This window comes from Saccostrea echinata, unplaced genomic scaffold (assembly GCF_033153115.1).
Source record: "Saccostrea echinata isolate AGI-Se365-2 ecotype Australia unplaced genomic scaffold, CSIRO_AGI_Sech_v1 ptg000010l, whole genome shotgun sequence".
NCBI classification, from domain to species: domain Eukaryota; kingdom Metazoa; phylum Mollusca; class Bivalvia; order Ostreida; family Ostreidae; genus Saccostrea; species Saccostrea echinata.
This window is the reverse complement of record NW_026889759.1, coordinates 9,634,232-9,653,634: the sequence shown is the minus strand read 5'-3', so window position 1 is coordinate 9,653,634 and position 19,403 is coordinate 9,634,232. Positions and strand designations below refer to the sequence as shown.

Here is a 19,403-nt window from a genome sequence, read left to right as displayed (position 1 = left end):
GATGTTTCCACAATCTTTGTGTCAACTTTGGACAATTCATGCAGTCTGTTCGGTTCTGGTAACGACTCTACTCTAGCTTATCTTCATAATCTTTAACATTTTGTAACAGCTTTGGCTCTTATTCATCGAACAAATGTTCTGGTTTGTCTGGTTGAATTAACTGGTTGAACATTTGCAAAATCTTCGGCTCTCCTTGGGTCACTATGCATATGTATCCCTTAGATGTTCAACTTCCCTTCTTGGCTGTGAACTCTCCTGACCATTTGTTGCCTAAAAGGCTTGATGTAAATTGGAATGGATTGGCTTTAAATTGTGTTCTTGTTCTTTCTTTCTTTCTTCTGCTTCTTTCTACACTCAAAATCTTCAACTTCTTTTGTTCGCTTGTAATTCAGCCCGAGTAGGTCTCTTCCTCTTCTATTGTTCTGAACTTTGATGCCAGATGTCTTAAATCTGTTTCTGTCTATTATTCATGTCAAGTTCACAGCTTCTCTGGGTTGTTGCTTGACCTCCATGCCAAATCTGCCATTACCTTACCTTATCATCACTCTCCCTATCACTGTTGAGTTGAGAATGGTATCTACATCATAATCAAACTTCTTGTATTTTGCGTAGTTATTTTTAAGTGGCCACTTGATCCAAGTAAACCTCTTTGTCGCCTTCTGCACTCTGGCCTGCTGCTCTTCTTCTGATACCATCTTTTTTATGGTTGTCCCTTCGTTGCATAATGGCTGTGGTCGCTGACCTAAACCTGCTCCTCCTCCATCTCAGCATGCAGGTTGTCAGGTGCGTCGTGTTTGTCGCTGAATAGGTGCTTATCCCATTTTCCCCAAATGTATCTTCAGTCCCTGTTCTTAAAAATACTGTTTATCTTTGAAAAACTTTTCTAAAGGACATCTAGCGGACAAACTACTTATATTATTACAATAGCACTTAACCCTTAATCAAAAAATATTAAACGTATGTCCCCCGGGTCTAGCGTCCGTCCGTACCCCAATATGGGAATAAGTTGGTCATATGTTGAAAATGCATTACAATTTAAAATAACTTTACACATGGGCATCTAGTTGACAAACTGCTTCCAATATAATAATTAACAATTAGACCACTAACAAATTATAAAAATCATGGCCTCTGGTCCATGGTAATGATCCAAGGGTGAGACTAAGGTTGTCATGTATTGATAGCGGATTACATATTTGAAAATCTTCATTATAGTCTGAAGTTAATATTAAAAGGTGATGGATTTCCTTATTAACGATACAATAGAACGCGCTAATGGGGAGTTAGCAGGGACGAACAATTTTGATTCATTATAAACTTAACTGGTTATGTCCAATTACATCTTTTAAATACTTTTGTAAATTACAGAGAAAGAAAATCACTTTGCTGTGAGCGTGAATTCAATTGTAAGGGTTTTTGCTGTACTCGTATTTTACTGTATCTGCTATTTTTTTGAGACCAACAATTTATGGAATTCCGATGGTTACTAATTATACCCCTTTATTAGCCAACGTACATGTACAAGAATTTGTATCCAATCCCTTTGTATTTATTATACAATGAAATATATTTAAAACAAATATATCGACTCGATATATCCCAGTGAACTTGAAATAAAATACACCAAATATCTGCCACGTCTGTTTCATACTTTGATGTTTTACTGACTATAGACAGAAATGACCAACTATATCAGCTAAACTACATTGTATATGACAACGGGTTAAAATTTCAGAGGGAAAAACTTTTACAATTCTGAAGAACTAGGTGAATGTGATTCAGGCGGGCGTTGTGACCAATTGGCCTCTTAACTGTTTGTTGGGAGTTTTGATAAATTAGTTTTGTATCGATTATCGCTTATAATAAAAAATCGATCGAAGATTATCGATTTTTTTTTTCAATAATCGATCGTCGAAACTTATTATTCCAGAAATATATACATTATGTACTTTCATTTTTAACAAAACACACCCTTAAAATTTATGAAAATTTAAGAATAATCAGAACTTCGAGAAATGTTGCTGTCACCTAGGAAACAAGAAATCTATATTTTGGAAATATTTTGGTTTCAATAAATAAACTAAATAAATAAATAAATAGTCTACAATCTTTAAATCTTAAAATTCTATTAATAATATGTGTGTAACAAAGAAAATCAACAATTTCATATAAAACGAAAAAGCATTACAAACACAGATCTAAATGATATTTTTAAAACAAATTTTATTGTACTTTGTAATTACTGCTGTTTTAAAACTGATGTTTTACACTTAAATACTATAACTTAAGAATTCACATGTTAATCAACATACATTTATGTAAATTTAAATCAAAAGATAATTTATTTTCTTCTAATAACTCTATGAAAAGATGAAGATAACGAACAGTTATCAAACTCATAAATTCAGCAAAGAATACGAATCTTGAACAAGGCAAAAAAACACTCGTCGTGAGCCCCCTGTATTGATCAAGTAAAAGGAGTTTCCAAAATGGTAAAAAAAAAAGAAGAAACAATCGCCTAACATGAAATATGAAGATAAGGAACAGTGAACAAGCTCAAAAGTCCAATGAAAACAATACAAATTTGGAGCAGAGCAAACGTACCTTTAAAATCACCAGAGGTGGGATCAGATGCCATGAAGGATTAAGCATCTCCTGTCAACCGGTGTAACGTAGAATTTTGACCTGGGTTGAACATTGACCCGGGTTTCATTTTTCAACGTTGAATGTTGAACCAGGGTGACTTTTCAACGTTGAAATTTGAGATCAAAAGTCGTGAAATTTTATACCTGGGGTCATTTTTCAACATCTCGGTAATTTATTTTTTCGGCACTTATGACATAGACGCGTTGAAAATTGACCCTGCCGAATATTGACCCCCAACTACAGCGTTTTTCCCTGTTTCTCTGGAAGTTGTTATACATGATTTATTTGTACATGTTACTACCAATATATTTATATCAGTTTCAGAATACAGTTGTTGTTCAGTACACCTTATTTCATGGTCATCTTTGACAAAAGTTATTAAAGATGAACTACATACTAGTATTGTACTAGAATGACAATCTAAAGGACCTCTTTAACCCCCCTCCCCCCTCCCCTCTTTCAGGTGTCTATAATGATATATACTGCTCAATGTTAACTGCCGCCTAGGATAAAAATGCATGAGTTTATTTTTTTCCAAAATTAGGACAAGATGTGGAATTTTTTTGCTGTATCGATCATACACTGCATTTAAACATGCACATACGACAGTAGAACAGCAAAATTGTATGACAAAAATAACCAGTTTTCCAGTATTTACATGTATGTATTTGATATCTAAATTTTAATCAATTGATTGCTATATAGTCTTAGATCTGCAAAAACAGCAAAATTCATATCTATGCATAACTTTGATTTACCTACACATCTCAAGGACATCGAGTTAGCGATCTGCTAGAAGAACTTGGATTTAATTCTTTTTTTTTCGGAAATCCAACTCCAAGGTTCACTCTCAACTCCAAGGTTCACTCTCTAAGAAAGAAATTCCTCAGAAACACGCTTTAGTCTTTAAATGGTCTTAACATTCCAGTCAACGAAATGGAATTCGATTTATCCTATCTATGCTGGATTCTTAAACTTCAGGAAAAGTCCTTACAAACAAGATACATGCAGGTTCCAGCAAATGCTCTACCAATCCCTTATTTTTACTTCTCACAAAAATATTTACTGCTATAAAGGAGAAACTTAAGACGCACTATGCTTCAACATATTCATAAAATTGTGTAAATCATATAAATTATGTATTTTAAAATATCTGACGAACTTTTACATTTTTAAAATATTTAAAATCACAATTTTTTCCCCAAAGTCAGTAACACCAAAACGTATGATTCTTCAACGCTTTATATAACCATTCCTTACGATAAATTAAAGACTAGGTGTTTTGATATCATAGAACGGCTTCTTCCAGAAAAATGGACTTTGGGAATTTTCCTGTCTCGTTACAAGTCATTATACAATTAATTTAAAAAAAAAAACAGTCTGATTCTACAAACAAGTACTCTGAGGTTGATGTTAAAAATATGCCTTTGTTCCTCTTTCACAAGATCTATGTAGTCTTTGGAGACCATGTTTTTCACAATACAAACTGTGAGCAGAGCAAACTTTTAAAACATCAGAGGTGGGATCAGATGCCATGGAGGACTAAGCTTTCCCTGTCGAGAGGTCACACCCGCCGCATGCCCTTTGTCATGATCGGGTAAATGGAGAAATACTCAGTCAATTCAGTATGAAAAATGGACCATCATTTTTGTTTGAAAGACGTCAGTCAAGCAACCTAACGACAGATTGTTTTTGTAAACAAAGTCATTGTATCGACCATAGAATTTGAATACTGACTGTGTATGAGATCATTGATGCCCTTATATCATCAACTTATTTGTTCGTACATAGAACTTGCTCTTGTGTATCGAATCTCCATCGAGACACAAACCCAAGTGATAATAGTATATTGCTAAATAAATAAGGGAAGTTGTTGATAGAAATGTTAAAGTTATCATGTTTATCATAAAATTTAGTTAATAGTTTGCCGTCAATGTCTTTCTATAGTAAAGAGTTAAATTTGGATATATCGAATCAACATATGAATGAAATCAGTATTGTTCAATGATAAAATGTCATCGATATATCGTAATGTCGAAGTGAAATCCTCTTCTTTTCACGTAAAAGTTTTTAAATTAATTCTGCTTCATGAGTAAACAAAAAACAGGTCTGTCAATAAAGTGGCACAATTAGATCCACTGGATTTTCAACAGATTGCTGGTTGTCAATGAGGAACTCAGAGATATTTTTGAAATTAGCTTCAGAGTACATGTACTTGTGTGTTGAATCACAATGGTTTTTTACAAAATAAGTTTGTAGATGACAATGAGAAGATTAGAAAATTTGCGCGTTCCATTCTTATTAAAGAAGCAGTTGTCTATGATGTCAGATAGCCTATGTTTTTTTTTATTTATTTATCACGGGGACTGGTTGTATAAAGTGTTGAAAAAGTCAACATTTCTTATTTATTTAGTAGTATTTCACTATCACGTGCTTATGTGTTTTTGTATCCAATCGTATTCGATACGCATGCTCTGAAGGAAGTGTACTGGCAAATAAGTAGATGTTACAGGGATTTCAAACCTCGTTTAAAGCCAGCAATTCGAAAATGTTATATGAGCGTAATAATGTCACAATTTGCAAATACAATCTGTAATTGGGTTATATTACTGCTTACATTTTTTCATACCCATTGTAAAACCATTGCCTTATTCTAAATTCATCCGTCTACTTGATCATTATATTTAGCTCAAGGCGGGTGTAACCGATCGGCAGGGGATGCTTACTCCACTTAGGCATATGTTTCAATCTTTGGAGTTTTCCAGGGGTCCGTTTATATGTTCTGTTCACAATTTGTATTGTTTTTGAGAATTTTTAGATCATCACTGTTTGTTATTTTCACCTTTTTTTCATTTTGGTTGAAAATAATGTATACCGGTATATTTTGTAAAGAAATTCAGTCGGTTCAACTTATAAACTATAGTGAAAAGGGTTACTTCTTCCTTTTCAGTTATTTAATTCATTTCATAGAGAAAGATTACCAAATTTCATTTCATTGTTTTGACAGTCGTAGGACCTCAAAAATTTAACGAAAAATAAATGAGAAAGGGTTGCAATTACTGAAAACCGATATTAAAAAAAAAAAATAGGTGCCACGTTTTTTTTTAATTGGGGATGAATTAGGTATGGAGAGTTTTAAAATTACTCAAGGGCTAATGCTGTTGTGTTAAATTGTACTTCGAAGATGGCTAAATCATTGTATTGACTGAAAAATAGCAATAATTGTTTTATTATATGATTCAATGATTAAATGATACAAACTCATTAGCAGTTCATGCCATCTTGTTCACATTTGCTAAATCAAACTCGATTTTCAAGCTGGAAATAGTATTCATTAAATACGAATATGATGATACATGTATTTCCCTTTTTGTTAAGTTCTGTAGATTGTCCCTCCAACGGTATATAAAAATACTAGTATTGCCTGTGGCGATAATATGCAGAACGTTCACTATATATTAGTGAAAAATAGTACAAGATTGCATATTGAAACATTCTTTGCACAGTTTAGAAAAGAGTAGAAAATAAGGTGTATTTTTGCGATAGGTCTTTAGAAAACCTTAGACCTTCCTTTCTAAAAGTGCTTCATGTTTAGTATAAATTGACCATTTTAAATTGAACATGTATCAGTATTCATATTAATCTAAAGAATAAAAATATATTCAGTGAACAGCTCAGTAGAAAGAAAATTCAGTTTTAGTTTTTGTTTGTTTGTTTGTTTTTTTTGGGGGGGAGGGGGGGGGGCAATTGAACAAAAGTTCATTGACAAGCCAAAAAGACCAACAGAGTGACGTTCTTTAGCTTTCTTCCCTATTGTATAGTATATGATTGCATGTATTAAAGGAAACAATCACCCTGTGTCCCCTCCCCCTTTCCCTCAACTGGTTCCTACGGACATGGTGAAATAAAAATATATACATGTACATTTGTTATATAATGTGTAATTTTTGAATGAATAAATCATAATTGTAAACGTCAATTTATTTTATATGTTTTTATGCTGTTGAATTTTGACCCTGTTTTATGATCAAAATTCAACGATCCGGCTCAGTTTTCAACAGGCTAGGGTCTGAATTCAACGTTGAAGAACCCCCGGGTATCCATTGGATTTGCAAAATGTTGACTTTAAACGATATTCTTGTTTCATCAACTTATTTGTCAATAACCAGCCTCGTTTTTGAAATTGTTCGTACGTAGAACATGCTCTTGCGTATCGAATCAACTGGGAAAAATAAACTTCAGATGCAGGTGATAATGGTACTTGTACGAGGGGTGATCAAAAAGTTCGCGAACTATATATTTGCAAAACCACAATTCAGATCAGAATGAAATTTGGCACACATATAGTCATACACATATTCTATAAATAGTATACAGTTATGGAATGGGTATGAGGGAAATAGCAAATTTATGGTTCCCCGAGGGAGGAAACTATTTCCCGAGGCGGCGAAGCCGCCGAGGGAAATAGTTTCCTGCCGAGGGGAACCATAAATTTGATATTTCCCTCATACCCATTCCATAACTGTTTTATTATACCGAAACAAGCAAAGGAGATTTATTAACTAGAGACTTAGACATTTTTGAAACAATACAGAGACATTTATATAAATAATCAAAAATGCATGTGATTCCAATTTTGTTAAATATATAATGCATCAATACGGAAAAAATGAAATTATTTTTTAGAAAAATAATTTCACTGACATTTCGAAGGATTATCGTTGTCCTATTTTTGCTTAGAAATTCCAGTATGATTTTGACATCATATGTCTAAATGTTTTGACGTCATAGTTACATTGCTAATAACATTACGTCACGGACTCGAGACTCCTTGAACGCTCCGCCCACTGTTCATTTTAATTGGTTAAAATTAAAAATAAATATTCATGAGGGAGTAGTCCCAGGGAGTAGCTCTGATTTTTCAGGGAGTAGTCCTCAGATGGGGGAAATAGTATCTTCTCGGGGAAATAGACAGTTTTATGGTATTAATTTTATATAGAGTAATAAGAGTAGAGGTATAATAACAGGTGTTATATAATGTTTTGCTCTGTGTTTGTAACGTCACAATGTGAAAATGACGTCAATATGTAGGTGACTTGTGACAAAAAATGGTTGACTCAGTCGTACTAGAGCAACGAGCGGCTGTAATGTTTAACGTATATCTTGGAAATTCCTTTGCAGTAGAATATGATAATTTGTACAAGGTTTGTGAATACAAAAGACTTACCAGAAGTTCAATCATTAATTGGATCGATTGTTTTAGTGAAGGCAGGGAGATGGTTAAAAATGATGTTTGTTCTGTTACCCACCGAAAGCAAGCCGGGGAAAAGATGTGTCCTTAGTTGAGCAATTCGTTATAAAAGATCGCCAAGTTACAATTAGAAAAATAGTTGAATATCAACAATAATATAACTATTAAACCCCTAAAATATCGTTTACTTTAGACTTTAAGGAAGCGATTGCAAGGCGTCACGTGATCGACTCATGTCGTCCATACTTTATCCACATTGGATAAACGACGTTCCCGAGAGAGAGGACTCGGGTTTTGATGATCACCATGCTAATTCTGGGAAGGGATGTCGTTATCCTCCCATCCTATTGCCGAAATTTAGCCATTTCTGACAGATGGACTGTTCTTGTTATAAAAAATAACTTGCATGGTAAGAAATATATGACTCGGAAAAATCTTTTAGCTTCTTTGAACAGAACGCCACGCAGCATGTCAGGTGACCGCCTGGATCACGTGATTCGCGCATGGGCAGAACAATGGCAGATGTGCATTATAATCGGAGAGGACTACTTTAAAAAATAATGAGCACTGAAACCTCATTTTATTTCTTTTAAGGAAGTAATTCAATTAGTTCGCGAACTTTTTGATCACCCCTCGTATATTGCTACATAAATGAAGGAAGTTTGTGATAGAAAAATTGAAATCAACACGTCTGTCATGAAGTTTTTTTGTTAGGTTACCATTAATGTCTTAGTGAAATATCCAAATATAAAACAGATATGTCAGACTCTGTGGCATCTTTTATTTCGAGTTCAAAGGGATACTGAGTATATCGAATCAACGTAGGAATGAAAATGAATATTGTTAATTGATGAAATATCGTCTTATATCAAAATGTTGAATTAAAAGCCGCAGCAAGAAACTTCTTTCATGTAGAAGTTTTAGAATAAATTCTGCTTCTTATGAATACCAGAATATGTCTTCTTATAACGGGGCGCAATTGGTACCCATGGGTATTCCGACAGATTTTTATAAGACTTGATCTCCAAAAAGTACAACATATTGTCAATCAGTAACTCAAGCATCTTGTACAGTGCTCCCGAAGTTTCTCCTTCAGTACTGTGAATACTTTAATGAGGAGTAAAGAAAGAGGCTTGGTAGACGTACATTTTCTGGAACCCGCTATGTATCTTTGTTTGTAAGGATTTTTATGTAGTTTAGGAATTCAGCATAGGTATGATAATTCAAATTCAATTTTGTTGCTGGGAATATTAAAAAAAATTAAAACTGAAATATGATTTTTTAGAATTTCCTCCTAAGAAAGGGAACTATGAGTATAAGTTGGATTACCACTTGCAGAAGTTAATCCAAGTTCCTCTAAAATACAATTAAAATAACGATCCATATAAACAAAGACAATGTTGTAGCCTGCTTTGTCAGTTTGGGCCAATACATATTGCTCGTGATATCTAATTAATTCTTTTTTCACTTTTTAATTATTGAAAACAAAGGCTAGTTGGTTTTCATATTGCTCCTCAGACGCTTAATGCGAGATTTCAACATCCATCTGATATTTTTAATCTATTCTGACAAAGTGTCAAGGTCTTTTTAATGTGTGGCCCATCGCCTAGCGTATAAAGCTTCCACGTGTCAGTTAAAACACGATCTAACGATAGGTTTTATTTGCAAACAAGGCCATTATAACGACCATAGAATTTGCGAAATGTTGACGTTGAACGAGATAGTTGAAAATAATGCAATGTCAACTTATTTGTCAGTAGCCTGAATCGGTTTAAAAAATACTTAGAACATGCTCTAGAGTATCTATTCAGATGGGAGACATAAACACCATATGTTTGCAAATATTATGGACTATTACTACATAAAAAAGAATAAACTGAAATCATCCAGTTTGTCTTAAAGTTTAATTGAGTGTCAGTTGGCCATTAATTAACGTCTATAGTCACGGTAAGAAATCCAAGTATGAAGCAGGTGTGGCAGACACTTGGTGTATTTTATTTCGAGTTCAATAGGATATATCGAGTCGGCATATAAATGAAAATAACTATTGCTAAATGATAAAGAAAAAGCCAAAGCAAGAACATAAATACAGCACAAGTAAATCCATCGGAATTCAAACAGATTCCTTCAGATGAGACTGATCCCTTCTAAAAGGTCATAAGTCCCTAGTAAATGTCTTAATATTCCACCGGCAACTGTGGTGTGCCAAAATTTTCGAAGTAACATAGTCACACAAAGCAAACAATCACCAATGAGGCTACTATGTATTTATACGGAATTACGTTTAATCGGAAGTAGGTTCTTTCTTTTACTTACTTTCCGTCTTGTATGGATGAGGCATTGAATAAGTGAATTTTAAAACAGGGGGTTATTTTGTTACTAGGGGGTATTTTACTGTTGTATTTGTCTATACAAATCGGACAAAATTCCGCCCAAAGGAAAGAAGGATACTAGCTTTCCGGAGGTTTCTGTTGTGGTGAGTTGAAAAATGATATCAGTCCTGACATGTGACTAAATAGCCTTGTTTGGAAGTTTACTGTTAACCTCTTTCCTCACTTTTGAAACTAAGATTAAAAGATACATAAACTTTCCTTTTATTCATTTATTTTTTTGTATGATATTAACTATTGATAATATTAAAAGTGTAAAACAATTCGTAAACAAACATGTGATTTTCACGTGGTGACAACCTTGAACTTCGGTGAGCAATTTAAAAATGTCGTCAGTCCTATGTTTAGATGGAATACAGTATCATAAACAGGTAAAGTCCATTATGTTGTATCCGATAAGAAATTATCATATATTTGACCAATGATTATCTCACCTATGAATGTTGACAAACGTGAAAACTGGGACTTTGAATTTCACACCTGAAATGTTTTTTTATTGAGTAGTGGGTAAAGCATGTAAATGTTTTATCCATGAAGAATAGTTGTAATGTGATATATACACTTTCTGCTAAGGTAGAATGTTACACCATCACTTTTAAGAAATGTTTCATTGTACACTTTGGCTTGTTTTTCAATTTTTAATCAATAAAATATGTGTTGTAAATTAATAATATACTGTGTGTCATTATTAATTTAATTTAATATGTAGACGATGAAGCATTTAGGGCAAGCACAGTTATATACCTCTCAGTGTATCCATCATTTCATTTGGCATATTGGTCAATATTGACCTCGCAATTTTTCTGTAAGCATTTTTGGTTTCATATAAACAATGTATAAATTTTTTTACACAAAATTTTTGACTTCAGAAATAATATACCTGCATTTTCTTAAACTTTGACACTTCCTCATAACTTTGAAGATTCCAGACTTCTTAGACCATTGTGATTTGTGACAAAATAGGGAAAAAACAGAAATGCTATCATTGGTGTGCTTAAAGAATCATATGCAAAGGCATGGTTATCATGAATGAAAGTGCTGCATTTGCTAATGTTATGATAAAGGAAAACATTTTTTGTCAATTTTTTCAAGTAAATTGTTCAGACTTTCTATGCCATAGCATTCTGCAACTATGTTGCTACAAGTAATTAAAGATTGTATTTTTAACATTCTTTTTTATCTGGATTCATCAAATTTTTTATGAACAATGTGTACTTTTGGCTAAAATTTTAGCTATTGAGTGTTCATAGAGAGCTCCATACATGAGGGGTGCTTTGTGTTAGCTGTACTAAAATTCATGACAAGAATTCATTCCAGTTAAAACAGATATTTTTATTATTTTTCCATAAAGTCAATAATAAACAAGTATAAGAAAAATATGATGCAGAAAGTAGTCATTCCTTTACCTTTTAGGTAAAGATATTATTTTTTCAAATAGATATTCTTATAATTTTATGGCTCTTGATAATTAATTAATAATATATTCATGTAGTTTGCTATTAAATTTATTGTAACTTTTTTTTCAAGTCACAAAACAGTTATTTTGATGTATTATTATTTTAGGGTGGTTTTTCCTTGAGGTTCTATATTGAGTGCCCCGAGGGCTTCTGCAGACTTAAGCAGAAGTTCGACTTCAACGCAGAACCACCGTGGGATCCCAGCTAGTATCGGTTGAGTGCAGGTGTTTCCTCTGGCCAGGTATTGAATGGGCATCAAGCAAATACATATATTTGATTAAAATATGGAAAATTTTTGTAGAAGATACATGTATTCTGATTTGATATTTTACTCTTCTAACAAAGTAGTAAACATGGTAAAATGTATGAAACATGAATGTATGAGAATGTTTGAACTACGAATATGTACTTCATTATGACAAGGATGAATTTCAAGTAATTGCCTTTCTTTTGAAAAATCATGATGTATGTTACAAAGCTTTAAAATGTCAATCACTTTTAATTCAACAATCATCACTTACTAATTAAGTTTAATTCCTCCCATCTTCCTGCTTATTTTCATAATGTTCTCTGTACCAGCATTTACACAGCAACAGCTTTACTAAAATAACATCAGTTGTGAAATTGCTAATAGGTCAGAAACACTTATGAAAGCATCATTTTATGCTATCTTTCACCGATTTAATCAGTCACTTAAATTTGGTGGATTTATATTGACATTTATTACGCATTCGAAGAGTGTACATTAAACATGTAAACTGCGTCTTTTCCATTGCAGATTGTTTGTATAACTTTTGATAATCATGAAGAAATACATTGGTAATAATTGTACTGTTCAAATGACTACCTATGAACAATCCATCAGAAGCTTTGTAGAGGAGAAAGCTGAACTCCATGACACTGAAGTAAGTCTCAGATGTTATATTCTTTCTGTATGCAATATCTGTACAAATATAGAGTACAGCTTAGTTACCTTAGAACAACTTTTAATCTAAGTTTGGCATGTTAAATCATTAAAGCATATTGTCAAAACTTTCAGTTGTGAAAATGATAAAGTATATATTTTTTAAAGAAATATTACAAAGAATGAATGCATTTTATCAAAATCTTTTTCTTGCACCATTCCGATGTTCAAAACCCAGTAATTTTGTTAACTTGATATTTCAAAATTAACTGATGTTATGCAGAGAAAGATATTTCTATTTAATTTTGTATTTGTTTGAATCCTTAACTGTGGTGAATTTTAATTCATAGCAAAAAGAGGAGGCTTTCTTCATTGGTGACCTTGGGGATATCATCACAAAGTACCAGGTCTGGAAAGAGATGCTGCCCAGAGTCATGCCCTTCTATGGTAAAATAGTAAAGAAGTTGATACAGCAGTTCGCATTTCACTGTAACTCATGAAGCCAGTTTTGTTTCTTGCTAGAAGTACAAATTGATGGTGTTTTGATGAGCAATAATTTAAACAATTTATGATTTTAAGTTATTTATGGTTTTAGCTGTGAAATGCAATGACGACTATGCTGTCCTTAAGCTGTTGGCAGACATGGGAACTAATTTTGACTGTGCTAGCAAGGTTATTATTAAGTCACAATTACTATATCTATGTGTATAAAAGAGGATTTTAAGTTTATAATTTGCCAAGAGATATTACAGAATCCATGTTTATAATTTGGTTTTATGGATTAAATTTTGCTTTAAACTTCATAGGCTGAGATTATGAAAGTTCTGGATTTGGGAGTTGATCCCTCCAGAATCATCTATGCCAACCCATGCAAGCAGAACTCCTATATCAAGTATGCAGCCAAGAAGCATGTGGATATGATGACTTTTGACAATGAGGATGAGCTACATAAAGTCAAAACCTGGTTTCCAGAGGCCAGGTAGTTTTGAAATTGAACTAGAGAATTGAACTTGAAATAGAGCTTTTAAAACTTTCTGAATGTTTCTCTTCAGTTTTTTTTATTTTATATATATATATATTTTTGGTAATATTATTATACCCCCGCAAATGAAATTTGGAGGAGTATATAGGAATCACCTTGTCCATCTGTCTGTCTGTTCAAATGTGTCCAGTCCATACCTTTCTTACAGAGGAACATTAGAATCTACTACTTTTCACAGAGATTGTTCATGACCTGAATGTGTTTCATGACCTTGACCCAAGGTGGACAAGTTCAAGGTCATGGAAAGAAAAAGTTAATTCATGTCTGGTCCATATCTTTCTTATGGATAAACTTGGTGAGTTCCCATTTTACAAAAAGATTGTTCATGACCTGAGGGTGTGTCATGACCAAGGTCACTGACAGAAAAAGTTCATAATTTGTGTCTGATCCGTATCTTTCTTATGGAGAGTAATGTTGGGATGTTTGGAGTTTCCACTTCACCTTAAGATTGCTTATGACATGAGGGTGTGTCATGATCTTGACCTATAGCCACTGTAGAAAAAATGGATAAATAATGCATCCATACTTTCCAATAGAGAAATATTTGAAAATTTGTTATTTATTTTTTCAATGTAATAAAAAACAGTGTTATTAGTACTGATTTTTTATTAGGTTGCGCCTTAATTTCGTTCATTAAAAAAATATAATGAGCAATTACTGGTAAATTTTTCACTCTAAATGTTATATCTCTTAGATCCATCAAATACTAGTATTGGTGACTTGGCACCTTCTCTGAAAAACCCTGGTGGGGGTATTTTGTCCATTTTGGAAAGTTCTAGTTTTATTACTAGACCATTAGACCAAAGTTTTACAATTTGAGAAGTAGTACTTTAATAAATGTGAATCAGTAAAATTATTTCTTTGTGCATCCAAGGCTGGTTCTGCGAATTCTACCTCCATCTAACTTCAAGGTTCAGTGTGAGCTTGGGAACAAATATGGATGCCATCCAGACAAAGCCTGTGCCCTTCTGGAGGTTGCACGCAATCTTGGGCTAAATGTCATGGGAGTCAGGTAATATTTTTATTTATTACGTACTTCAGTTAGGTCTGTATAAAACATATAGTTTTCATTTATTTCAGTTTTGAACAAATCTTTTTTCATGATGTCAGGGATACACATAAGATAACAGCATAAATGGCATATCCTTACTTGAATATACCAAATTTTAACTATGAAATGAAAAGAGGATATTTTATTGTTTTGTAGTTGAATGTGAAATTTATTTTGTGAGTGGGAGAGGATTTAAAATAAAAAAAATTTAATGAGTGCTTTGCACTTAAGAAATTATCAAAAAACCTGTCTCATGAGCGAAAAATAATGAAAAATGATCAAAATAAATTCCATATCCAACTACATAACATTGTACCGTATATACTCGCCTATAAGTCGGTCCGCCTATAAGTCGGTTGTATTTTTTAAGCTTATATTAGAGGGATTGAAACTCTGAAAAACCAATCTTTTTATAACTCGCCTATAAGTCGAACATAGAGTTTTGGACCAAAATTTAACTCCCAAAAAACCGACTTGTAGGCGAGTATATACAGTAGTTGGATATGGAATTGTCTGTTTATTACATTTTCTTTGGTTTTCCTTTTGCCCGTCTTTTCATAATGCAATGTCATAGGATTTAATGCATTAGTTGATGGTTGTGAGATGACATGGCTAGTCATTTGTGAGATTAAAGTTGTAAACATATTTCAATAAATGGTGTTGTGTTGGTTACTATAAAATAGAAATTTCTGTAATTTTTTCAAAATGCTACCCCTGCTACAGTTTTGGTCTGATTTCAATAAAATGTGGTACACATGTAGACTACACTAATATACATAATTCTATTCAACAGTTTTTGATTTGATGAATGGTATTTCTTTCAAAATGCTACTCCTCTTACAGTTTTAGTCTGTTTGCAATTTAACTTGCATAAAAAAGACTAAATCTAGGATCATTGTTTTATTTATTGCTGTTGCCATAGTTTAATGTCCAAGTTCTACTTTTTATGCACAAAACAGTAGAGCTTACACTCTTGGAAGAGACTTCTGGTTTAATTACACTTATTGAAGGGAAGGAAAATCTCAAGTTTTGCCGCACTTTTGATAATTTTTTTACTGTTAAAAAATATCACTATTCAATGGATCAACTACAATATTTCACTGTTGAAAATGTAATAAGCGGAAATAGTTCACCCAGATATCTATAAATATTGAAAATTTCAAAAATCATTCGTAAGGAAACATGTCTGCTAGAAGATATCTATTCAAGAAGAAGAAATTACTTTTTGAAAAATTCTAATATCCTTTGCATTTCTGCAAAGTTTGTTATTGTATTTATTGTTGACAGAGAAAAATAATGAAGTGCTTTTTTTTCAGTTTCCATGTGGGCAGTGGATGTGAAGAGGCAGAAGCGTTTGCCGTAGCCATACAGCAGGCCCGTACTGTCTTTGATATTGGTCTGAACATGGGATTCAATATGACCTTGCTAGACATTGGAGGAGGATTTCCAGGACAACAGTCTGCACCAGTTCCTTTCAGTGCAGTAAGTGTTATTTACTTATTCATGTTGAACAAATGGGAAAAAACCCTTACTTATTCCTTTCTTAAAAACCTGTTTTAAAAATACAGATTTTTTTAATGACTAAATGTTACGTAATAATTTGTACTGGAGCTCTTTAGAAAAGTGTGAAATGCATGTATAGTGTAAAATACATGTACAGTGGAGCCTTTTAATCCATACACCTATATTCTGGATGTTTCACCTTCTGGACACACCCTGTCACAGTCATGTGTCTACAAGACTCTACGTCAACTAACAAAATTTATGGGGAACAAAATTAGTACGTGTACTTAAAAAAGCAGGCTTCATATTTTAGCAGCTTTGGCGCAGACAATGATGCGCTAATTCATGAAAACCGCTAAGAAATAATTTATAAATACAATATATGCACGGACATGTATAGAGCTAATTCATGATTTTGCCAACAACTCCATACCCAATGATTGCGCTAAATTTTGAATATGCCAATATATGTACACGTACAGTATTTATATGTACTTATTATAAAAGACCTGTTTCAGTAATCCTGAGGCTTCATTTATCCGGACGATTTGCTTGGGAACACATCTAGATTGATGAGGCTCAACTGTACATGTATATATAACTTCAGTTTTTACTAGAATTGTTTTGAAATAATTCTACATGTATAATCTTGTTAAAATTAGTGTGATACAACTAAAACACTAAATCAGAATGGAGCCAAAAATGGATTTTGTTTAGGAAATGCTCAAATAACCATGGGTGGTATACAGTACTGATTTGTAAGAATTTTTCAGATTGCCGGCATTGTCAATGAGGCCTTGGACCACTACTTTCCAGCTTCAGAGGATGTGGAGATCATTGCAGAACCAGGGAGGTACTTTGTAGCTTCAGCCTTCATTCTCACGGTCAACATCATAGCCAAGAGGGTAGTGACCAAAGAAAAGACCAATGGTAAAATTTGTATTAGATTATACAATTTGTGTGCGTTTTGTCTGAACCATGAAGGAGACAATTGTCTAAAAAGTCAAACGCAGAAGAAAAAACTAATTTGCATTAGCATATTCATGATATTAGACTCTTAAACTAGAAATTTTATCAATAAAATTGCATATTATGGCTGAATGAAAATTAAAATGAATTACATATTAACCAGAAACTTATGTAGACTGACACTGTTTTGTTTCAACACAAAATTATGAAGATAATTTGAACTACCGGTAGTATGTTTAAGGTGATTATGTCTCTGACATTATTTGTAGATGATGACCCCGTGGACACCAAGGGACCAGTCATGATGTACTATGTTAATGATGGAGTCTATGGCTCATTTAACTGCCTTCTGTTTGATCATGCTAAGGTGGAAGTCAACACTCTTCAGGTAATGACAGCAGTGAAAGACGTTTTTCCAAGGAAAAAAAAATATATATACAATTCTATATTATGAGATGTGCTGGTGCATATATATTCAATTTCAGCACTGGCAAAAATATATATTCAATTACTTTTGTTGAAAAACAAAAGCTAATCACGAAGAAGTAACTGTGAATGAAATTTAACCTTGAATCTTATTGTCGTGATGTAATGTTTACAGGGAAGTGAACTAGAGCAGTGCTATACCAGCAGTGTATGGGGACCAACCTGCGATGGGCTTGACTGTATTCTGGAGGAATGCTCCCTCCCAGAGCTCCGTGTGGGACACTGGCTGTTTTTCAAGGACATGGGGGCCTACACCATGTCTGCAGCTTCAACCTTCAATGGCATGCCTCCACCCCACAAGTACTACTTGTGTGAGCAAACTCTTTGGTAAGCTCAATGTAAAACAAGGAATTTTCCCCATGAATTTTTTTATTTAATTTATCTTCTATTCCTGTCAAGTACATTCATTGTCCTTCAATCCAATGATCTCTTCTGTCATCATTTTTGACATTCAAGAAAAGAAAATCATTTGGACATACAGTGTCCTTCAAATATTTGAAAGGAAACTTTCTTATTAATGTTAGAGGAGTGCTTTTGTAAAAGATGAATGGAATTTACTGCAATTTTTTTTTTTATTTTGCCAGGAATACAGTGTACCCTGAAAAAGTGAAGAAGAGCAGCTACATCAAGAAGATTCCCCCAATGATGACCGGACATTTGGTGGATGAAGCCCACGACTTTGATGACCTTTTTGGTACTTCTCCTGCTACTGAAGCTTTGGTTGGATCACCATTTGGATTTTAAAGATTGAAAAACTTTGGCATATTCATCCATGATTTCTAGATATTGATTGTCAAGAGTTATGCACTCAATGGAAACACCTGCACTTAATCAATATACTGGTCAGAATTGGAGACTGAGTCACGAGTATCCGTTTCATTTGTGTGGTGAGAAAGATACAGGAAGATTTCGGTTTCCTCTAGTCAAATAAATTTGTCGTAAATATGTTATATTTCTTGTGTTTTTTTTTTCATTATTATTTTAATTAATCATGTTTTTGAATATAAAGGCTTCAATGCATATATTCAAAGGATATCCATTCTCTTCCAATCAAATGATCATAAACATGTGAAGATAACTTCAAGCCCCCTATTATATTGTAAAGTACAAGTTTAACCATTCAAATCATGAACACCTGCATTCCAATACTACAGCAAGGACAGACAACTTTCAGATCAACTTGCCTCTCAGACAAGTGAATGCAAGCTTTGATTTTCAAAGATAAAACGTAGTTGTCCGAAATGTAGAAAGGAGATGGGTGATCAAGGCGTGCAGAATGCCTATAGCCTCAGATATAAAAATTATATTCAATCTGTGAATTTAGTATTTAGAGTAAAATTCTCATTATTGAAATTTATGAAATGACAAATGAAACTTTACTCCTGAAAATTTTCTTGGCAAAAACTATTCTGTTATTGGAAAATAAAGTGGTATTCGTGGGGTTTGAACACTAGCAATGAAAATTCTGATAATCATTTTCCTTTGAGACTAGCAGGCTAACCAATACGCTACACAATTCCTGATGAATCGTTTGTGATATGACCCTTGACTAAATGGACCGATTATTTCTCAGAAAGATATGAAAGTTTATTTTTAAGGTAGAGTAGGTCTTTGCTCCATGTTTTTCTTATCAAAAAAAATGTATCTTTTTATGCAAACTTTGAGGATAAACTTTCAAAACAAGAGGCCCATGGGTCATATCAT

At 33.2% G+C, this 19,403-nt stretch overlaps 2 protein-coding genes across 2 annotated transcripts in view; one reads left to right on the top strand and one right to left on the bottom strand.

The window, feature by feature from the left end:
• The window catches only part of LOC133184337 (ubiquitin carboxyl-terminal hydrolase 24-like), a 376,170-nt gene that overhangs the window by 162,837 nt on the left and 193,930 nt on the right, over positions 1-19,403 (bottom strand). The window lies entirely within an intron of this gene.
• Positions 10,202-18,649, top strand: LOC133184332 (ornithine decarboxylase-like). Its single transcript, XM_061319363.1, has 12 exons — positions 10,202-10,373; positions 11,851-11,985; positions 12,523-12,649; positions 12,999-13,095; positions 13,244-13,320; positions 13,455-13,627; positions 14,565-14,702; positions 16,058-16,223; positions 17,018-17,174; positions 17,483-17,601; positions 17,815-18,026; positions 18,284-18,649. The coding sequence occupies exons 3-12, from the start codon at positions 12,548-12,550 to the stop codon at positions 18,441-18,443; spliced, it is 1,401 nt and encodes a 466-aa protein (XP_061175347.1). The 5' UTR covers positions 10,202-10,373; positions 11,851-11,985; positions 12,523-12,547; the 3' UTR covers positions 18,444-18,649.